This window comes from Sycon ciliatum, chromosome 2 (assembly GCF_964019385.1).
Source record: "Sycon ciliatum chromosome 2, ocSycCili1.1, whole genome shotgun sequence".
Lineage (NCBI taxonomy): Eukaryota > Metazoa > Porifera > Calcarea > Leucosolenida > Sycettidae > Sycon > Sycon ciliatum.
This window is the reverse complement of record NC_088644.1, coordinates 10248295-10271867: the sequence shown is the minus strand read 5'-3', so window position 1 is coordinate 10271867 and position 23573 is coordinate 10248295. Positions and strand designations below refer to the sequence as shown.

At 47.6% G+C, this 23573-nt stretch overlaps 2 protein-coding genes across 2 annotated transcripts; both read right to left on the bottom strand.

Moving 5' to 3' along the window:
- Positions 1 to 2599: 2599 nt before the first annotated feature.
- On the bottom strand, positions 2600 to 7764 carry LOC135808612 (betaine--homocysteine S-methyltransferase 1-like). The gene is made up of 4 exons (XM_065321828.1): positions 7419 to 7764; positions 5054 to 5247; positions 4077 to 4282; positions 2600 to 3503 (listed from the first exon to the last, which is right to left on the bottom strand). Exons 1-4 carry the CDS (start codon positions 7447 to 7449, stop codon positions 2837 to 2839), a joined length of 1098 nt encoding a protein of 365 aa, XP_065177900.1. The 5' UTR covers positions 7450 to 7764; the 3' UTR covers positions 2600 to 2836.
- A 1284-nt stretch (positions 7765 to 9048) lies between these two features.
- Positions 9049 to 21917, bottom strand: LOC135808611 (uncharacterized). The gene is made up of 11 exons (XM_065321826.1): positions 21701 to 21917; positions 18502 to 18538; positions 16972 to 17023; positions 16383 to 16496; positions 14480 to 14769; positions 13508 to 13561; positions 13049 to 13076; positions 12431 to 12576; positions 11606 to 11721; positions 10264 to 10465; positions 9049 to 9905 (listed from the first exon to the last, which is right to left on the bottom strand). Exons 1-11 carry the CDS (start codon positions 21760 to 21762, stop codon positions 9834 to 9836), a joined length of 1173 nt encoding a protein of 390 aa, XP_065177898.1. The 5' UTR covers positions 21763 to 21917; the 3' UTR covers positions 9049 to 9833.
- Between the last annotated feature and the right edge of the window lie 1656 nt (positions 21918 to 23573).

Here is a 23573-nt window from a genome sequence, read left to right as displayed (position 1 = left end):
GTACAGTGAGACTTTCAAGGTACCCTGGATATAACATACTTCCAAGTACTTGTCTCTTAACATTTCACACTTTTTGCACTTTCTTGAAGACACTGCATATCCTTTGTCCAGTAATTCCACCGCGGATATAGAGTATAAAAGCACGCGTCTGCATTACCACTACCTGTGCAATTTGCGTTGAGAAACACAACCAGTTTCGCTTGTGCCAGGCCAGCACCATGTCTGATTATACGGGCGGGTGGCAGATATTGAGCAGCTTGGCTATAAAGTACTAATTGCACATCCCTTTGAGCTACATACACGTTAAACAGATGTATTCGAAGGGGTAGCCCGGGAAACACGTACAGCACTTTCCCTTCAGGTTTTGATAATCTGGAGAATCTGGAACCTATCGCGGGTCTGGAGGAGCACATGAGCTCTATTATACGCAGTAAATATAGTGGAATTGGATGATGCGATTGAGATACAAGAGGGAGAATCAACGTATTGTTCGAATAACTTTGAAATAGACACCACGCTTGTTAGTACGGTATAGTGCCACTGTTGGACATGCACAAGCCACAGAGGCTACACAAGCCACGGATGCTGCAGTATCCAGAGGAGGGGCAGAAGGAGTGTCGGAGAATGGAAGTTCTCGTTTCGCGACAGCCGGCCTGAGTGACTCACCTTGAATACTGTAGCGTGCTAGCAGCGGCTTCTTTGCTGGTGGTGATTGCTTCGGCGTCGGCAGAGTTCAGCGAAAGCCAAAACGTAGAGTAGCGAAACAGTTGGAAACGATCCGATGATGAATGCGGAAGCCGTACAGTAGACTGCTCCAATGCAGCAAGTCGTGCGAGTAGGAGTAGCTATACCGCAGTGGTCACTTTCCTGTGACAAACAAAACGTGAGAAATGGCGGAGGACACATTTCTACACCTTACTTTTCATCACTAGAAACTACAAAATGGTTATGTAGATGAAGAATGACAGGTTAGTTCAAGTTTCCGACTTTCTGGGAAAGGAACAGTTTTCAGCTTCACGCGAATGTTGGTGAGCACAAAGCAACAACAAAGGACTGCGAAGCACAATGTTTACAAAAACGGAAGCCATGCAACTCACCACGAGCGTCGGGACGAAACTACTTCAGAAGTCTTCACAACAAGACGGAGCAAGAGCGAGCAGCACCTGTAATGGGTAAAAGAGCAACCCGAGACCAGGAAGGGGGCGGATGAAAGCTTCTCCTTCGCCTTTCTGTAGACTGTGCTCAAAGTGTTGCATAGCGGAGTGGAACTCCACGTGTTCTTCTGGCTCTCTTTTCTTCCCTACCATCCCATTTTCCATTGGTAAGGTTTGCACGAGCCCTGTGACTGTCTAGCAGCACTGTAGACTTTTCAACGGCATGCACGTCGGATGAAGTGTGACATTGCGCCACTACGTCGGAGATCTAGCAGGCGCTAGGCGGCTAGTGGTTTCACGCCTTCGAACGGATTCGGCGCAGCGACCGGGTCGGATCGCCGAAGAGATGAGCGGATGAAGTAAGAGGGTGGTTTTACTTCACGACTCCCTGTATTGGATCTACGTGTAGACCTACTTGACAATATAATTAATTATTTACTACTACAAGTACTAGTAGGTAGAGTCTACTAGGTCTACTTGTAGTAGGTGAGAATGATCATCAGGTAGTCGTAAACAAATCTGCGACTCCTGATGATCACCGGACACCAATTCCTCGAAGTCCCTTCTCCCGTCCTGTATTTGCCTTGATTTCTAAACTCTGGCTTTCAGCAGCTTTTGTACAAGCAGCAAGGCGTGTTCCCACAGTCTACCAAGGCAATCACAGGTCACTGGCTTGTGAGCTCTGTCAACGCTTGGACAACGCTAACTAACTTACTTGTACTAAGGGCCCATCCTACCCCTCCTCCCTGGGTTATGTACGCTTGTTGCCCTGACTGGTATCCTTTCCAGTTTTCACTGGCTCCAGGTCCTGCCCCATTCTCACTCTACCCATGTACAACATGCAGTCCCTCCCTTACCCCCCCCCCCCCCCCCCGTCTTGTGGATCTGAGTCCACAAGAAACATATCTAGCTCTATCTATGGCTCTTTCACGCTCTTCCTTGGCAATATTCGCTCCACGCGATTTTAAATGAGGCCAGAGCACCACTAACATCAGTCAGCAGCAGCGGCTGGTTTGATAGATCGCAACTGCCTTGTCTGAGTAATGGATGGATGCCCTCCGCCCCCCCCCCCCCCCCCCCCGGAGCGTCAGAAGGTATTCGACATTGGTGTGGCCGCATGAATAGGTGGAAGGTCCGGGGGTCGTCCGCCGGAGAAATGTTAGGGCCATTGGACCCAAATAGACCATGTTGCATTGCTTCAAAACCAAACTTTGAGACACTAGATGAAATTATCGGTGCGGCTTTGGCAGCACCTGCCGCAACGGCACTGACGCCCCTGCCCCCCCCCCCCCCCTTGCAGCACATACTCTTGATGTAACCAAGTGTACGTCGTGTACTGTGGAAAAAACACCCGGCTAGCGGTGATATCGGATTATACTGGCTTTCAGGTGTAGGAGATATTGCCCACTACATAGTGGCGGTCACATTCACGGTTCTCAATGAGATTCACAAACACAATTTAATGTTGCTTTGCAGCTTCGAAAATACGAAAAGAAAGTTGAAAGCTAAAAGGCATCTGATCCACAACTGCCCATTACTCCTACAAAATGAGTGGACTAGAATTAAAAAAGAAGCAATAAGATCATTTGACATAGAAAACGATAGACAGCCATTCAATCAACACCTCCAATGAGCACAACAGTGCCTTAGTGCAACAAGGAGTAGGAATGGTGGAAAACACATCACTCCTCTTCGGGCTCTGCTGCTCCATAGAGTTTCTGGTGCAGGGTCTTGGTGTTGGCTTCCTTCAGACTAGAGTCGGAACCCAGCATGAAGTGCTTGCTCATGTCGGCAGAGTACTTGGACGCCTCTGGCCGCCGGCCCAGTGCTTCAGCAAGGCTGCGCATGTGCCCGGGGCTATTACCACAGCAGATGCCCAGGTACTTGATGTCCATCTCATTGGCCTTGACGGCAAAGTCGGCCATGGCTCGTCGAGTTGCCAAGTGCTCATCCAGGTTGCACGGGAAGGAGAGCTGTGACTCGGTCGCAAGATCCTTCAGCACGAAAAACGACTGGCGCTGTGGAGTGGTACGGTAGGGCACGGGAAGGGCAGCAACATGACCCTTGCATGCCCGCCTCACCTTCTCCATGAGTGGCAGCATGGTAGCCGGTCCTCTCCAGCAGTTGACCCCGACCACATCAGCGCCGTGCTCTTCAAGAGTACGGAGCGCCTGCGCAACCGGGATCTTCTCTCCGGGATCTATCGTGGTGTCGTCGTCCAAGTTAGGAGTCATGGTCACCACGGCCGGTATATCATGTGCTTTGATTGCTTCCAACGCCAGCAGAGCTTCCGCCTGCATTCCAAAGGTCTCAGCAATGATGTAATCCGCTCCTTCCTCGACTGCCCACCTTGAGGTAAATGACACATGCACAGAGAGCGCAAAGGAACAGGGGTTTGGCTCGCTGTGAAATAACAGTGAGGCTGGGAAATTGTGAATACACCAGCTGCCATAATATTGAGTTTGTGAAGCAGAAGTTTGAAATCACCTGTAAAGCGTGATTCACAATAATCACTGTTTCCGGTCACATGCGACAAGCTGCATCTGGGACACATGTTTCACAAGTTTCAACTTTGGGTTTGTTTCTGTGTGGCATTCATACGCAGTACAGACGGTACAGGCATGTGTACCCAGCTTAGTACACTCCATTGATGTGTGTCACACGTCACAAATGTTGAACTTAGGTCAACTTCTGCGACAACGGCCTTGTGCCTTCATGCGGCAGCACTGTCGCATAAACGATCCGTTTTGAACAGTGTACTGCATGCTGGAGTCACAGAGCTTAGCAGATCACTTTTCAAAGAATGCTACAACAGAAATTGAGCAACATCAATTTCTGTACACATGCACATACATACACACACACACATTATACACATGCACATACAAACACACACACAGATCAGCGAGCCGCAATACTTACTTGACCTGCTCCTCAAAGATTCCCCGTGACTTCTCGATCATTTCCGGGTCGGTTGGATCGTAAATGTTTGTGTTGCAAATGTTGCCAGCCATCAGAGTTCCAGTGGAGGTCGCCACATCCTTGGCTATTCTGAGTGCCGATCTGTTCATCTGCTCCAGATCATTTTCACGTCCAATGATACGCAACTTCTCCCGATGGGCATAGTACTAAAGAGAGGAATGCAGAGAGAGAGAGAGAGAGAGAGAGAGAGAGAGAGAGAGAGAGAGAGAGAGAGAGAGAGAGAGAGAGAGAGAGAGAGAGAGAGAGAGAGAGAGAGAGAGAGAGAGAGAGAGAGAGAGAGAGAGAGAGAGAGAGAGAGAGAGAGAGAGAGAGAGAGAGAGAGAGAGAGAGAGAGAGAGAGAGAGAGAGAGAGAGAGAGAGAGAGAGAGAGAGAGAGAGAGAGAGAGAGAGAGGGAGAGAGATTGAGAGAGAATCGTACGGCAATGGTGGAACTTTGAAGGTTTAACAAACAATGTGCAGTGATCAGTAGACTTCCAGCCACACAGCAACAAGCTTGGTAGGATGAGCAGAAACTTGAAACAGCTACTTTTCATACTTCTGCTACATGCCGGGTACCGAGGTAAGTTTCTTTCCCCTGTCGAGACACTATTGGTACGTGCCGACCACTAGAGGTGAATGGGTATGGGACAGGGGGGGGGGGGTAACTTGGAGATAATACAGAGTTATAGGCACCATTGGAGGTAGACATCAATATTTCATGCACACCCGTCTATGTAACGCTTGTGTCGCAGCAAACGCTCGTTGGCTAGAGTCAGCGCTTCCGTCGCCGGCTACTTGCCACACGTGGCAGGCTTGATGGGTCACGTGATGCGAGTTGCCAAATAGGGTACAAGCGTTCAGCTACCCCGGTACATTGAGTCAAAAGCCTATGTAACACACCGTATTTGAGCCTGACCGTGACTCATACACACACTTACTGTGAACGCTTCCACAACATCCGAACCGGCTCGTACAAAGTCAAGGTGCATCTGCTTCACCAGGTGAGGATACTCGATGACAACCTCCGGCACGAATGAACCGGCTGTGAGGTAGCCTTGCCGCTCAAATGCAAACAGATAGCCTTCGGCGCAGAGCACATTCTCGCCGTTGTTCAACCTAGACAGTAGGGGTTCTAAGCCACAGGGCATAGCAAAGGGTGAACAGCATCGTTTCTTAGCACTGCAGTTGTGTGTGTGTGTGTGTGTGTGTGTGTGTGTGTGTGTGTGTGTGTTTGTGTGTGTGTGTGTGTGTGTGTGTGTGTGTGTGTGAGTCACCTGGGCTTAGTAGATGACAATCCTTTTACAGTGTTTCTTACAGTCGAACTGAGCATGAACTGAGCATGAACTGAGCATGAGATACATGAGATACTTGTAAATAGTAGGGCAGGCCCGGTAGAACTGGTCCGGTCGGTCAGGCCATGGCCGGACCAACTTTTTGGCCACCAACGTGTGTTTACTGCTGAGCGGTCATGTGTTACCACTACACCCTGCATATTATATCATACACAAAGTATGGAAGGCTAGGGTGGTCCTGAAGGGATATGCTTGATTGTGCAGGCCCGGGACAGACTTGTAGTTGAGATGCTTGAAACACCATCATGTGATGTGACATTGTGTTGGTCGTGTGCCGATACACAGGGAACGGTATGCTCGGGCTGCAGCTACGCCAGTTTGGCAACGCACTTGTTTGCGCTGGGGGTGCTCCACCCATTGGGTTCGTATATTTCGTGGCATATTTTCCGCTCAATCCCCGGACAGCTAGAAGTTTCGACCTTGCTAGGTCTCCCCAGCAGAGCACAGAGTTATTTTCCATAATTATATTGCACAAGATTGATTTTTCCGGCTGTTCACGCTGCGAGGCGGTGCCGTGTGTTGAATAGACAGCCTGCGCTTCACATAACACGCTCGTACAACACCTTCTGGACTTATGCATCTGCCAGTGCCAGTAGACTGTGAATGGCGTCGTACAGTTCAGTCTACGAGTTACTCAAGTGTGCTCTATTCAACGAGCTGCAGACATGCTATCAGATCTGATAGCATGTCTGCAAGCATTTCATTGACTTCCAGAAAATAAAGAAACAACAACAACAACAACAACAACAACAACAACAACAACAGATCACACAAGTCATATTAGGCCAAGTAAAAAAAATGATTGTTGATCGTCAGAATTTTCCGAAAAATCGGGGCGGACGGGAGGGTTTTATTTTTATTTTATAACTTTTTTTTTATCTGCATCGACCGGACATCTTGAAATCTTAGCATGTATTACATCTATGGGGATATGGGTGTACTACCATTGTTGGTTGTGACTGCTACCAGTCTGCCTGGGCACACTTTGAACATGTGCAGATGACTCTGTGATACGCGGTGGCTGCGCAGTTTCCATGAATGCAGGCGTAGATATCAGGTGGTACACTGTACAGACTACACTACAGTGCCATGTATTGTAGTTGCCAGATTTCACACAACTACACTGGAATCACACTGCACTGCGTGATGTCGCTACGGTAAAAGCACCGTTGAAGCTGTACATGAGAGCTCGCATACGCTCGTACTGCTAAAAAAGTTCGGATTTCGCTTAACACACGAGTTTTCTACCGTTGATCACGAAAATAAAAAATAAAATAAATCCCGGGACGGACCGAAAAATCGGGGCGGGCGCTGACGATCAACAATCAATTATTTTTACTTGGCCTTATACTGGGAACAGTGGACCTGAGGGGCATTTCCGTACATGTACAAACACGGACGAACACGTACCGATGGTTGGTAGCTCTGGGGCATTTGTGTTTTTTTTTTAAATCTTCAGGTAACACAAGTGAAATCCGACTACACCGTGCTGCACGAATATGAAGTGTACACAACATTTTTAAAATGTCGATTCAGCTTGTCTTATTGATTGCGGAACTGAAATTGTTGTGTCCTCGTCGTTTATTCAATAATAAATGCAACGAAATAATTTTTTAAATGAACAGAGTTAGCTACAACTAGTGGACAGCTAGCTCTGTGCATGTGTTCATGATTATCATTCATAGTGCATGGGGCACTTGTGACAACTGAGTCAGTATTTTTGAAGTTCTGGTGAGCATTTGCAAAAAGAACTTGATACTGGCATAGGTTTGTACTTGTACATGGGCACTTGCCCTCTTTATACCGGTGTCCGCACTGACTGTACTGGACCAGATTGCAGAATCAAACTAATTACTTCAAAGTCCCATCCATTATTTTACCGTGAGTATTGTTTAAATTGTACTGGTGTACTCATACATGATACATGTCATAGCTAGCGGCATCAGCTCACCTGGTCGCGCTACCTTCGCTGACGGTTCCATGATGGCCCACGCTCTTATCACTACCGGTACTAGTGATTATTAGTCATATATTACTGTTCGATGTAACAGCTCTGAGGGTTCGTTCGATCATACAAACACAAACGCTGAACAAAACAATTGAAAAAGTGACCAAAACAGTAAACACTTCCAACTATTGTCAGTACTACTACTAGTAGCAGCTGCTAGTTCTCTAGATCTCTAGTATGTGCAGAACCATCATTCGGAATCATGACAGGCTACTCATTGTCCACAGCGTGACCTGACATATGCGATATGTCGACAGTAACACTATGCAGCACTAGCAGGAGTGGTTTAGACATGTTCGTAGTGGGAGTGGTTTGGGTATGTATCTGACAATAGTCCGTAGCGCTAGCGCCTGTTTTATGCACCGTCGAGTCTGTCTAGTATACAGTAGTCGATCTACCCGGAATGATGACAGGTCGTGTTCGGACATCATGAAAATAATGGTCAAACTGTGTTGAATCTGACACTGAAATGTTCAACTGCATTCTGGTTGTACACTTCAGGAGCGGCGTAGCAGCCGGTCCGGGTTTTGGCCGGACCGCTTTTTTTAAAATAACACAATGCCAAAGTGCCCAGAATGCAGGATTTTGCACCCTAATTTCAAAAAAATTCCCGCTGGAAACCCCTCGACCCCCTCCGGCCGGACCACCTCCAATGCCGGTGCTACGCGTCTGCACATTGGAGGTCTACTTTTTTTTCCGGGGGTAACGGCCTCTTTTACGGGCAAAATAAAGTCATATAGACGGAGATCTACTGGGTACAGGACATGTCCTTGCTGAGTCCAGATCGAGGTTATGTCACTGTCACGTTGTCGGCTTTTATTAATTTTGGTTTGGGCCTACCAGAGGTTACCTCTCCCCTCCCCCCTGCCCGATCAGGGAGTCGTACCCAAACCGGTTGGGTATGAATCCGTGGCTGTACATGTAGTTCACAATAACACTATTGGTGTCTACCACGGAAACTGCATAGGCTAGCCTCTGGTCACCACCATGACCACTACATAGCGGCAGTAGTGAACATCTTAGAGCAGGCAGCGGGGGAATCATAGCTGAACCAATTTTGTGAATTGGACTTCAACCAGCTCACAGACACCCACTTGTCGGACGATGGCACACGGTATACAGCATTGATCTTCCTCCTCCTTTCATTGGCCGCTTTCATGTAATCGGGCTTGTACAATCATGTAGCCCATCTGTACTTGCGAATTCAAATAAAAATAATTCTACTTCTTTGAAGTACACTACAATACGAGTGAGTACCAGCTACCTATATAGGCTATAACCGATCTGAAGCCCAGTCAGATCACTGAGTCACTTGCTCAGTTTGGGGTGAAGACAACCTTCATGCATGGCCATATTGTTTTTTTGTCTGACTGGGTACAACAGAAAGCTTCAAGTCATAAGTCTTGGCTTTATCTCTTCAACTACTGCTTGGTTTCGTGACACGATGCAGCATGATGAAGCATTGCGTCATGAAACCAAGCAAAGATGAAACGCACCCACGCACACACACTCACAGACGTACACACACACACACACGCACACACGCACACACACACACACCATGCCAAGCCAATAAAATTGTAATAAAACTCCAACAAGTTATTGCACAGCAAAACATTCGCTGGGGCGGCGCTCATCAAGCCAAGAACACTTGTAGATGGGAAAGGTTTTTCCAGAGGAGGAGACCAATAACAAAATGCACATTTAATTGACATTGAGCGAAGTTCAGAAAAGAAATTTCAAATACTTAGTAGTACTATGGTATAATGATCGGTCTAGGTGAAAGGAAAAAAAAGAAAAATGCCGACTAATTTGCAATAAGTTAAAAAAGAGGATAATCAACACTTGCGGACAACAAGACTTGACAAGAAGACTTCAAGAGCCACCAGCTAATCAACCGCGTGTGTGCTTGGCTAATCACGCACACGTGTGCCTGATCATAACAGGAGCACCAATAAATATGCTGAACAACAATTGAGAACAGCAACATATACTGCACTAGAGCAGTATGTGAACCCCTTGCACCACACTGATAGAAATCAGGCCCCCAGAGAGAGATGGGGGGGGGGGGGAGGCAGCAGCGAGGGAGAGACTAAGAAACAGCTGACACACATGCTAAAAACAGGACTATAAAAGAAAAGGAGAACTCAAACTCCAATAGAAAAACCCTTCATTGGGCTAAAACTTCACCTTGGATCGCAAATTGAGACCCGGTTGTTAGTCGTTAATAGAGCAGGAGTGATCTTTTTAAAAAGATAAAAAGCCAACGGAGACTTCACAGTAACGGGACTAACGATGAAAAGGGTAAAACCGTCGTTCGAACCGAGTGGCATGGAAAAAAGAGTTGCTGTACCTTGCCTAAAGCATGGCATGCAGTCGATGCATTAGAGGCATGGCTACCGACCGACCACCAAACAGAGACATATTGCCCTGCAAAAACAAACAGGAATGCACAAACACACACACACACACACATACACACACACACACACAGAGGCATGCAAGCGGAGCAGCACTATGATCAAGCTGAATCCGGCACTTCCATCAGTTCACACAGCCAGAACATTTGCAAAAAAGGGGAATTCGGCTCGCATGACCCAGCAGATGTAAACACAACAGGAAACATAAAAACATGTGCAAGTGGGTCCAGAGGGGTAGGTGCAAGGGAAACAACATGTTCTACAGAGCTTTCGAGATGATCAATTCAGCACGTGTGATAGAGTGAACATGGACTCAATGTCGACACCAGTACCAACAATGTGTCATGCAAAATTCCACCAGATCTTACCTGGGCGGCATTGTACACGTCCAGAGTACGGATACGCTGCTCAACACCATGCACTGAATGCCTGCCAGCACCACTGCGGTGTCCTGCATTGCCGCTGTGCTTGGCGAAGGGCAGCGGCAGTGCTAAGCTCTGATCACGACAAGGCCGACTGCTATCCGTCGACATCGCCGACAGCGCTCGTAGGTCTCTGTTAGTTGGCAAGCTGAGCATACAATCACAATAGATCATTCGCCAGTCAAACACAATCCCTGCACATTCTCTTCATATAAATCAACTGGAGGTTTGAAGCAAAACACACCCACACCCACCCAGCAAGGTAGCAACAATGGAATGGTTCATCCGAATGCAAAGACTAGCAGAAAATGCAGTAGTACTGCTAGTAGTGACTTAGCTCCCTCGCACCCAGACGCTTTTTTGGAAACAAGTTTCTATACTTCCGGTGGAAGAATCCGACATGGCAGTGCATTTCGGCGTGGCCAGGTCAAATTGTAGAATATCGCATCGAGTGAATTGCTTTATCTGAGAGAGGAGATGTTCGTGCCCTTGAGACCCGAAGTCCCGTTTCCATACGACAGAATTTAGGAGCTCTGCGCTCAGCGCTTTTTCAGGGTATGAATTCCGGGCTGTTCTGGTCGGGTCGCAGCGTCGCGGACTATTCCATCGTCCTCAGCGTCGAAAAACTACTGGCCATGTGAAATCACAAGGCGGTGAGACGCTTTCGTCTTCCTCTACGAGCGAATTTGTTCTGCGCCAGCATACCAAACTATGCAATTTCGTACGCACAGTTCGAGTGACGAGGCGTGTGCACTGTACACTGTACTGCATGCACGGACTGTGCGGTCGTTCTCGATTCTCCCATCACTCCCATTCATTTCTGTTTCCAGCAAAAGTCCAACTTGGCGCACTTCAAATCACTATAACTCAAGAATGGCTGGGCCGATTCGAATAATACTTGCAGATTTCCTATGTACAACGCCTGGAAGAATCGAATGAGACCAAAATCGAAGCGATCGGAGCAAGTTTTGGAAATTGGGTGTAGTCACTACTGCTAGAGTGCCCAACGTGTACAAGCTCCTCAAGACAAGCGACAGTGACTTACAACTGTAGGGCAGGCACGGATAGTACAACAGCAACAGCAACAGCAACAACAACAGCAACAGCAACAGCAACAGCAACAGCAACAGCAACAACAACAACAACAGCAACAGCAACAACAACACTGGCTATCGTGAGAATTAAGATTCGAAACAACACGGACCAGCACGGAGCAGCATGTGTCATACAGTGCATGGGTGGTGTTGCCAGTGGTTTCACACTGGAGCAGCACGTCCTGTCAACTCACGGGCAATGGGGGTTGAGAAAGGACGGCTTCTTCACGTAGTCATGATCCGAGAGATCAGGTATTGATGACCGTAAGGTCTGCTCAGATACCGCTGTCAGCACATTCTTGATGTGTGTCTGAGGCAGCAACACAGAAACACAGGAACTTATTCATGCCACCAAGTACAGTTGAAGCAGTTGTGAGTCCTTAGAACAGTTGTTACCACATAACATTATATTCCACGTGACTTTGTATCACATTGCGGATATTCGGATGCACATGATCCTTGGCCTTTCCAAGGCTACCAAAGAGTACTACAGCTGCCACACTACGCAGCAGCAGCAGGTCTATACTGAAGTGGCACACATTCCCACTGAAGATGCCAGGGATCTTGGCCAAATATACCTGGCAGATCCAGGAGCGTAGCTGGTTCCCCTTTTGGGGGGGGGGGTATGCACGGCCGCTTTACCAAAATATTCTTGCGGAATATGTTGTATTCGAAGTTCGAATACCATACGTATGTGTAGGATGGCTGGTGCATGTCATCATGGTCATTACGTGCATACTGGACCTAGGTCGAAATTTTTAGCAGGGTGCACGTCCCTGTGCCCCATGCGGGCTACGCGCCTGCAGATCATTGATCCCTTGTTCCGTGTGTGTGTGCGTGTGTGTGTGCACGTGTGTGTGTGTGCATATGCATGCACGCGTACATGCACAAATGAGTATGGCCCTATGTGTGCCTATGTGGGTGTGTTTTTGTTTCCGAGACATCAGGAACATGAACGGATTCGGTCAGTGCATGCAGCAGGCAGGCAGGCACATGGACATGCAAAGTTACAAACCCACCTCTAAAGCAGAGAGTACCATCTCTGCGACTCCATCGTCAGCCGATTCCAAGCCAGAACTGAGGGTATGAATGCGCAATCTGGCTTTTAGCTGGTCCAAGCTGGGCAGAAACCGGTGGTACAAGGGCCGCCAATTGGCTTGATGTGCTACAAAAAGAAAACGCACAGACACACAGACACACACAGACACACACAGCATGTACAGTGGTAAGCAATGAACACACCCATCACAAATTATGAAGACAACAGTACTCTAAGATATACATAGAGCTGCGCTCGGTGAAATCCGACCCAGAGTACATAGTTGGCGCCCTCAACTTGCACGTCCTTGACGCCATGGAAGTGGCACGAATGCGGCTGGACGTACAGACGTACAGACGTACAGACGTACAACTGCAATGAGGAAGTCAGAACTAGTCCAGGGCGCCAGCTTTGCACTTCGGATCGGATTTCACCGAGCGCAATTGTACATACAACCATCAACACAACACAGCTACTGCACATCAGCCTCCACAAGCAGACCACTGGCACCAGTAGCTAGGGTCCAGGCAGGGGCAGAAGGACAGCGCGGCCTGTAATGTTTGTGACAAGTTTTTACCGGTGTCATCTTGCCACTCACCTGCTCTTAGCTGATCCGTATCGCACTTCTGTATTGGGCATATCATAGAGAGAGAGAAAGAGAGAGAGAGAGAGAGAGAGAGAGAGAGAGAGAGAGAGAGAGAGAGAGAGAGAGAGAGAGAGAGAGAGAGAGAGTGAGCGACAAAGAGAGCAGAAAGAAGAATGTGGTACATGCATTGCATCAAACTATGACATATTCATGTGCAGTGTCACCCCCGGAGGGGGCCAGAGTTTGGAAGGCACCATCATTGGCAGGACTTCTGGTGCCTCGTCAAGTCTTGCTGTCGTCGGAAACGCTTTGGGCAATGCATGCAGATCAGCGGCAGTGATTCCCTATCGGCTGCAGCAAGACGTTTTCCACGGTTGCAGTTATGGCGGTTAAAACCAGCCCGGGACTTGAAGCAGCGATTGCAGCGTTCACACACACACACACGCATGCTAGGTGCTACATACTACATACCAGTCCTGCCTTGAAGTTTTGCAGTGGGTACGGTGCGTAGCGAGTAAACGCATTCTACACAAAACCATTGACAAAAAAGAAGGCAAGGAAGAGAACTTCAACTCCTCTATCAATAGAAATGTACTTACTTGTACTTGTACTTGTACTTGCTCACTGCCAAAACTGGTCACGTGGGTCTCCCCGGGAGAGGGGAGAGAGACTCAAAAGGAATCTTGGAAAGATGACTCAATTGGCCATTGAACCACCCAACGGCCGACACCCCCGGAAATCCCCAAACTAGGGTGGATTTGAAATGATCCCACTTATGGGCTCACCACACCTCAGTAAGTGGGTGAGGACAAGGTGCAGAAAAAGGAATGACGGCATCAGGGTATCCGTCCCGGGATCCAACTGCAGGTACCCCCTGCCCCCAGTGAAGGTAATACTTGGTACTAGTGTGGGTGGTTAAATCAGAGTGGATCTGATACAAGCTTCACTAGCACCATTGATTACACAAGAGTTAATCTAGCCAGAAGCAGTCCATGGTTAACAGGTATGTATACTTCAAATAGAAAGTATATGAACCCTGAAACCAACAAAGGTGGTAGGTACAACAATACACCTTCAAGCAGCCAAGCCCGTTGGCAACAGGCCCAACACTATCTGGCATAAGTGTACCCACCAACCGAACTAGCTGGCAATAGAAATAGCAGACCATGCACCACCCGACAACATCCAGGATCAACCAAACATTCACAGTTGACCTATATCACCAGCTTGTCAGTTGCTAGTCACAACCAATCTACAAGACATTGACCTTTTCTAGCTGTTTCCATCTGTAAACACATCGAGCTATCTCTCTGTCCAATGTCCAAAGACGTCGGCACAGAGCCATACATATATTACGTGGCAAGAATTGCACAATGCTGGAGATATATAGGCCTCATCAGAACAGATACGTGGCAAGAACCATGAATGAATGCGGGATCTTACCTTCTTCCGATGAACACTGACCACACTACTTGACTGCTGAGCGCTGGAGTCTGTAGCAGTGCGAGCAGCAGCAGCAGCAGCAGCAGAGGTGGTGGTGATGGTGGTGGCCGCTGGTGCAGCCTGGCCACTGCTAACACCATTGCCGGTGCTAGTGCTGCTAGTACTGCTAGTAGTACTATGGCCGCTACTGGCGCTGCCACTGGCACGCTCTGCACCGCCGCTGGCTTGCGTGCTGGCTGCTGCAGTACTTGCTCCGCTAGTCTTCGTCACCTTGGCACGAGAACGAGAACCTAGGTAGACGACCAAAAGAAAGAGAGGATCATGAGATTGGATAGGTAGAATGAGGCAAGTACTAGTACCGTGTTACATAAATTGCCTAAATACTACATCACACATACAAGAGAGAAGGAAGGAAATGTTTGTTGCAAACTGTCGTGATCACCAGGCAACCGACCTCATTTATTTGTATCCTGAACTCCCAAAACTTTAACTCGGACAGTGAGCCAATTAAATTATGGGGAAAAAAGGAGGACAAAGTGTTACGAGTTATGACTAACTGTCCACCAACGTAACCAGAACTTATACAGTCAGCGAGTGCGACAAAATGGCACAAAACTGACAAGAAGTACTGAGACATTCTACGACCTGACACCTAGCTCCAACACTTCTCCAAGGCGCAAACCAACAACCTTCCAACTTGGAAGGCTCAGGTTCGGAAAGGTCCAAGAGGGGAAGGAAAGCGCAACGAAGAAGAGCACGAGCTACGCATCACGGCAACAAAGAATGCCGAAAGTTACTGGACGATGACGAAACTAGTAAGACTATTGGACAGACCGGCCTTACTACAACTCGACGACGCAAAGCAACAGACCACCCAACTTGGGAGGCTCAAGTTTATGTAATAAATAGGGCTGAAACGATCGTGGATTTTCAAGTATCGATTACTCTTTAGCTTAACGATCGAGTACTCGATTATAATCGTTAGCAAATAGAGTCATAATTCTGTGCAAACATTACTGTTTCCACAAAGTATGCCTTCATAATACCAACAAATCTGCATTAGTGAAAGGGTAGCTCCGAAACATGGCAGTTTTGAAGTCAATTTAACCTCAGAACATGAACCATACCCCTGGCAACTGCATACTCCCAGCGGAAACTGATTCAAACTTCACAAAACGAGGGTTTACAGTACTTTCTTGACACAAATTTAAAAAACGCAAAATAATCGTAATCGGTAATCTAAACGATTGCTCGATCGTTAGAGTTATCAAACGAGTACTCGATTATTCGGTATAATCGTTTCAGCCCTAGTAATAAACATAGAAGGGGAAGCTAAGCGAAGACGAATTGTGACAAACCGAAACGCCAACATCCTACTGAATTCCACTATCTACTACCCTTCTATGTTTATTACATAAACTTGAGCCTCCCAAGTTGGGTGGTCTGTTGCTTTGCGTCATCGAGTTGTAGTAAGGCCGGTCTGTCCAATAGTCTTACTAGTTTCGTCATCGTCCAGTAACTTTCGGCATTCTTTGTTGCCGTGATGTTTAGCTCGTGCTCTTCTTCGTTGCGCTTTCCTTCCCCTCTTGGACCTTTCCGAACCTGTGCCTTCCAAGTTGGAAGGTTGTTGGTTTGCGCCTTGGAGAAGTGTTGGAGCTAGGTGTCAGGTCGCCGAATGTCTCAGTACTCCTTGTCAGTTTTGTGCCATTTTGTCGCACTTGCTGACTGTATAAGATCTGGTTACGTTGGTGGACAGTTAGTCATAACTCGTAACATTTTTTCCTCCCAAAACTTGGTTGACAAAAAGCAGGAACCATGCAATTTGACCTAAGCTAAGCGTTAACACAAGAGTCAGTGCAGCAATGATGACACAAAAGCAGCTCAACAAGCCATCACCACTCACCCGACTGGGCCGGACGCTGCTGCTGTGCCCCAACTGGAGACACAACGTTAATGCCATTACCTCCACTTTGGCAGTGGCGCAGTATGGACAGCATGAAGTCCGTGTGCAGAGAGACTGTAGAGAAAGTGAGTGAGTGAGTGAGTGAGAGCGAGCGAGAGATAGAGATAGATAGATAGAGAGAGAGAGAAAGAGAGAGAGAGAGAGCAAAAGGAATTCATTCCGGTTACTTGGATTTTGGGAGTCACACATGAACAGTTAGTGTACGACAGTAAGCAGGTAGCGCACCCCACTGTCTTGCAGCGCGGTCAGGATCACAAAGGTAGGTTTCATAGTGTTTTTATTGTTGAGCTCTTTTTTGGTTGAAAGTTACTGACAGTTCATGTAAACTTCCATTACTCTAGCCGGTTACGTCCAAGCCTTACGATTTATTGCTGTGCTCAACCTCTGCATTGCCACAGGTGGTTGGTTAACAAATTCTTCCGCTCTCTGGGTGATAACTGTTTCCTGGACACAATCTGCCAGCATGCCTACAAGATACATGCAAGTAGTAGTTACAGACGGACAGGTACACACTGTACAGATGACTTACCACGTGTCATTAGTAGAGCCCTGACACTGTTATCTAACTGCTGCTTGCTAATCTGTACACACACACACGCACGCACGATCGAACGCACGCACACACACACACACACACACACACACACACACACACACACGGATGTACAGACGCATGAAAACACACACACACACACATACAAATTCATACGCATGTACCGGTGTGTATGCACAGAAGCACACATAAAAATTCTGCTTGGTGCAGGAAAAGACTCGAATCAACAATTACGATCGGCCATGGGCCCTGTTGTTCAATTCTTTATTCTCACGATGGCATCATCGCCAATAAGAGATCTGTTGCCAGAGATATGGTATTAGCACAAGTAGCAGTGAAGACTCTGGGGATCTGTACACCCAGTTCAGATGTCAGCTCAGCAATAGACACTGCCTCCAGCACAGCCAGGTCAAATTTGTTGCGTGCTCACTATAAGACGTTTGTGTGAACGTTGTCACTGATCTAACAATACAGTACAGTAGTCCCTACTGTACAACGAGAGAGAAAAAATAAAGTTCACACGTTCGCGTTACTACCGGCTCTATAATTGCGCTAAGAAACACAACCAGCTTAGAAAGTTTCGCTTGTGCCAGGCCACCACCATGCATGATCATACATAGGTGATATTGTGTTATGTTATGATGTGTATGTCCAGCTCCACTATGTGACTGGTGCTGTCTGAGTCCCCCAAGGTGCCAATTTGTCACTGCTCTGACCACCTGGAAATCCAGATAAAGTACTAGTTTGCTTGTGCATATATCACCAATGTATCAACCGTGAAATCGTCTGCGTGGCCTTTGTGCTACGTGTCCTAGTGTCTCCCACCAACTTGACAAGGTGCTGCAATGCACAGAGTGTGTACTGTTGGATTGTGACCCTCCTCCCCAGTGTTCCTGGTGTAACTGCAAGACACGGCATGCATACAGCTCAGTGCAGCAGTTGTAGATGTGCATGCACTGTTCATGCTTTGAGGTTGCCGTGGTCGCATGCTGTGTTGGTGCAGTGTGAGAGTTGGATGTCAGTCGCCACCACTGTACTAGTACCGTAAAGTACCGCCAGAGCGCCCCGTCTCGCCAGAGCGCCCCGTCTCGCGAGAGCGCCCCGTCTCGCGAGAGCGCCCTGTCTCGCGAGAGCGCCCCGTCTCGCGAGAGCGCCCCGTCTCGCGAGAGCGCCCCGTCTCGCGAGAGCGCCCCACCTTGATTTTACAGCCAGGGAAAGGAAAGTCGTATGGCAGAGTGCAACGAAGTAACTAACTTAGTTTGTACGATATGAGAACCTTAGTGTACTAAGGGCACACTTGGCAGGTTTTTGTGTGGAGCTTGTGTCCGCTCGAAGGTACGGATTGACTGCAAATCGTGGAATATGTGTACAAGGTTCGTGTCGTATGACATACAGACAGCAGACCACCTCCACAATACGACCACGAAAGGACGAGATGGTGGGGCGCTCTGGCGGTACTTTACGGTACATGTGAATGAGCACGGCAGCATGCAGAGGAACACTAACCTGCTTGCGGAACCACTGACGAAGCAATGCCCAGTACCTAAGCACAGTAGGAACACGAAATAAGAACAGGTACAAGGAGAAGACATCGGATTGAAAATTTGAAAGATTACTTATCAACAGTTGTGCATGCATGTGTGTGTGTGTGTGTGTGTGTGTGTGTGTGTGTGTGTGTGTGTGTGTGTGTGTGTGTGTGTGTTTGTGTGTGCACTTTCTCTATTCTAAAATTTGTGGTGACCATAACTGGGGGTGTCCGTGTCTTCATCCATACCTGCAGCGGGTTGGTGCTCCAATGGTGAATCTGCAGCAGCTTCTTATCAATCAAAGAAGTTGCTTCTACTTTGTCATACTGGCCGCAAGCTGTTGAACCCGCTACGGGTGAACTTGTCGCTTCCCCTCATCATGCTCCGTTTGAACAGGTTCTAGTAGACTGGGATGCGATGAGGACAAAGGCGATGAGGACAGAAAGCGGTTTGCTGAGAAGATCTCCATCATCCCGAGTGATAAGGATCCAAGCAGGATCCACCACGAAAGCAACCAAGTGCGTGCGTGTGTGTGTGTGTGTGTGTGTGTGCGTGTGTGTGTGTGTGTGTGCATGCATGCGTGCGTGTGTTTGTTTGTGTGTGTGTGTGTGTGTGTGTGTATGTGTTGCCACCGCTGACTCACTGCTCTTGACCAAGGCTTACGCCACGCAGCCGGATGGCATTACATCGATGGTGCACAACTTGGCTGTGTCACCGGACCATGTAATACAGATAGAGAAAATCACACGTGGCCAGGCAAAGAACCCCAAGTGGTCCGCGCACAGGCGGGGCAGAATCACAGCGTCCAACTTAGGCCCCGTGATCAAAGCAGCAAATTCATCATGGAAGCAACCCAAGTCTCTTCTCAAAACTCTACATGGACAGTAGGACGCATCTGGCTGCCGTGCAGTTCAGTGGGGCGTGGGACATGAGCCTGTCGCCAGCGCATTGTATCGTGAGACCGACGACGAGGACTTCAGAGTGTCTGGAAACTGGTTTTACTCCAACGGCCTCCTGGGTAGATCTCTGGATGGCATTGTCAGCGGTGACAACATTTAATTAATATAGACGGGAAATGTTCTTATTCTGCACGATCTACTTATCTGGACGTTCTTTCTGCCAATCCTAAAGGCTTTTTCTTACTCAAACCTGGCAAGTCTTTTGCCCTTGACCTTCACAAAGACATAGGTTTAAAGTACTTCCATCATATTCAGAGAAACTTCTTACTTACCGGTAGGTGGATGCGCGACCCGATCATTCCGACCCCGTCGGAGACTGTGTTTGCGCATGTGGAGAGGTCTGCTCACTGGGTAGACAGTGTTAAGAAGCTCCTCGCTTTCTCCAAGTCACACATTCTCCCATCTCTCCTTCATTCGAACATCTAAGTAATTCCTGTCACCCATGTACAAGCATGCAGTCTTGGGTTAGTTCATATCAGTGTCAGCCGTTGCCAGCTGTCGCAGAGAGATCTAGGGTGTCTGGGCGAATTTCACCAAAGCGAGACTGGACGGTGACAAGCGATGAGCGTCGTTCATTGCCTGCGGAAAAGGTACTGTCGTACAACGGCTCCACAGCCAGCAATCTCAACAAACAATGGACTGGAGCGCCTTGGAGAAGCTGGCAATCAAGCTGCGGAACGTGCTCATCAACATGGCTAGCTGTAAGATGTCGTCGGGGCATGACCTCTATCTTTCAATATGCCAGAAGCTAACGCGAAGTCTTCTCGTACGTTTCCTGGAAACCCATGAGAATGGGCGTTGTGGCGCTCATCGAATAGTTGGTATTTGTTCGTGAAGTCCAGCATCCGTTAGCCTTCTATTTGTTGCAGCACTATAATCAGAATTATGATACTTCGTTCACCCGCGTTATCTGTTCAGTGACTTCCCTTTGTACTTCGGCCCCTTTGCTTATGCATTTTTTTCATTTCTATCAGCATTGTGTGTGGATATGTAGGTGTATTTTTCGAAAGAATTTTGCAGACTCTTGCAGCAGCATCATTGTTCGGTTTAGTTGTGATTTTTTTGGCACGTATAATTCCATGCTTTCCGTTTGCACATACGAATGGATGTGTCTGCTTATGTTGTAAGCTTTCTGTGCAGACCCTTGCAACAGTATAGCTTTTCAAAGTTCTGTCATTCGTTGGCAATAAAGAAGTTCTGCATCTTGAATTTCAGAATACGTTCTCGACTACTGGGTTCGAGAGTCGGCGGAGCAGTCGAACTTTCGGGAAAGTTGAACGGAAAGAAGCAGTCGAGTCGAAGTTCATTACTGAATCATTCATGCAGCAGTTCCGGATTGTTGTGCAAAACGTTTTCGAATCATTTGCCACTGTTTAAATATTAAAAAAATCACTACATATTCCTTTGTCAGTATCTAGACTATCTACAACCTGGCCCAGCAGCTGGAGTTATGTTGCTGGTGTGATGAGGTCGGCCAGAGAGCGCGTTTGGTGGAGGTAGAATTACTTTATTGATAAACAGGCCGAAAGCTGCTGCTTACTGTTTTTGTATTTCTCCTTTGACATTAATTTTATAGTTGTTACATTGATGCACATTGTTCACATCAGGTGTGCTAAATAAAAACTCGGATGCTGAGCCAATAGACATATGTAAAGAGAAAGGACCTACAATTGTATATTGTTACTAGCTATGTACATGTACATTATCTCGTTACCTTGGTGGACTGTTAGTCATAACTAGTAACGTATAGGTCCTTTTCTCTTTACATTGTTCACATCGTCTGTCAATGTGCATATAACAGAAACCTGATGTCAATTCAGCTTTTTCGCCTGAGTGTGATTATAAAATTATAAAAAATCAATATGAATTGACATCTACTTGTACTAGCATATGAATTTCTCGCGATGGTCATCAATTGGAATATGAGAAGGCTATTCTATGTGATAGATATTGCTCAAGTAAGACAAGCATCCATTCCAGAAGCATTTCACACTCCCCCAAATCATATTTCCAGAATACGTCATTTCAGCTTCCTAAAGGTTTCAAGGAAAGCGAAGAGACCCAACCCACGTGTAGTGCAAAAAAAAGAAAATACGTTCGCAGTAAACGGCACAACGGCCTTGTGAATTTCCACTCTGCAAAGCCACTCCATGCAATTTTTGCACACTTTGAATCAAAACAAAATTTCAGAAATAGATTGTACTCAAATGTTTCACTTACTCTTCCCATTTGCTACCGAGGGCTTGATGAAGAGCTCTTTTAGCTGCCTGGACATCTCCCATCGCGATCAGAGTGCTTGTAATAGAGGCTACTACTGTGGCAAATCAGATGTGAAGATGATCTTTAAACCACCTTCCTCAACAGCAGGAACAGGGAAGTGACTTCAAAATTGACAAAACATGCGAGCAACAACACAAAATTGAAAATATTTGTACTTTTGGCTTTTACCGGTATAGCTGGTCGTTCGAGTTTCTCCCCGACTACATGACATTGGAAAGGCTTCCTGTCTGAAGCCTTTCCATACTGGTACTCGATGTTCCAGTTTTGTGACACGAGAATGGCACGAGAATTAGTGTACCGCTGAGTGTACCGCTATACACGTGGTCGACACTTAGTCGACACGTTGTTGATACTTTTTTGACACGTGACCCCGTCAACGGTCTGCTTTGTGCCAATGCCACTCGGTAAACGCCGATGTCGCGTACGACAAAGACGACTATCCCGTACGCGAAATAGTTGAGAATTGCATGACGTGGACCTGACGGCAAGGACAACTGCGAGGAGGCCCCTTTCGGTACCCCTGACGGGAAGGAGAACTGCAGAAGTCGACGAAGTCGAACGAGGAGGTCCCTTTTCCGTACCCCATACTGCAAAGTGCCATTGATGGATACCTTTTGCACCTGGAACGACCCCTTAAACGCTGTCGCGGCGACTATCCCGTACGCGAAATAGTTGAGAACTGCTGACGTGGACCTTTTGCACCTGGAACGGCCCCGTAAACGCTGTCGTGTCGGCGGAGTGAATGTGCAGGGTACTAGGGTGAAAAGAATTGCTGCAAAGACGTCCCCTCTACTAGGCTCTAGGCCTTTGCCTTTGGAGACATCGTCGGCGAACTGAATGCGCAGGGCGAAAAGAATTGCTGCAAAGACGTCCGCTCTAGGCCTTTGGAGACATCGTGGGAACTCCTTCCGGTACTATACAAACTGCTGACGTGGCCGTGGACATGTACATGGAGAGTCATGGTGGGACTTCATGTACATGGATACATGGTGGGAATTCCTTCCGGCACCCCCGTACCGCAAAGCCAACGGTGGGGAAGGAGAAGTGCAGACGTGCAGGAAGACGAACGAGGAGGAACCAGGACGAGCGAGCAATGGCAGGACTAGCTGGACCGTAAGTAATAGCTGAATTGTGCATGACAACTTGACATCCATGCGGCACTCGCCACTTGCCACTGCATATTTCTTGTCCACTAACAATGTCTCTCTTCTGCCCCCTGTGTGTCCACGGCCCTGTTGCTGAATTGGCCCGATGAATCGAATGTCTTCCGCAGCTGGAACGGCCCCGTGAACGCTGTCGCGTCGGCGACTGAATGCGCAGGAGGGAAAATATTGCTGCGAAGACGTCTCCTCTAGACGACGGTAAGGCACCCCATTGATATGTTGCCAGTGTGTGCCAGGGTATCGCGCGATGGTGAATGAGGAATGATGAAGGGTACGGTGGGACTGTAGACCTGTATTACGTTACCTTCTACTAACACGTTATCAGGTGGAGAGTGTCTTGTAGTCACTCTCTCTATTCCTGTACTTCATTACGTTTAAGGTGTACGTATAACTTCTCAAAAAAATGTAATGGTCTACAGTCGTGTCGGAAGGGTACGGTGGGACTGTAGACATGTTACCTTCTAACACATTATCAGGTGGAGAGTGTCTTGTACTCACGTTATCACTATATCAGGTCGAGAGCGTATTGTAGTCACTCTCTCTATTCCTGTACTTCTTTACGTTTCAGGTGTACGTATAACTTTTCCAAAACATTTTTATTTTAAAATGGTTCACGTCTTCAGATAGAGAGCGTATTGCACCGTCTAGTC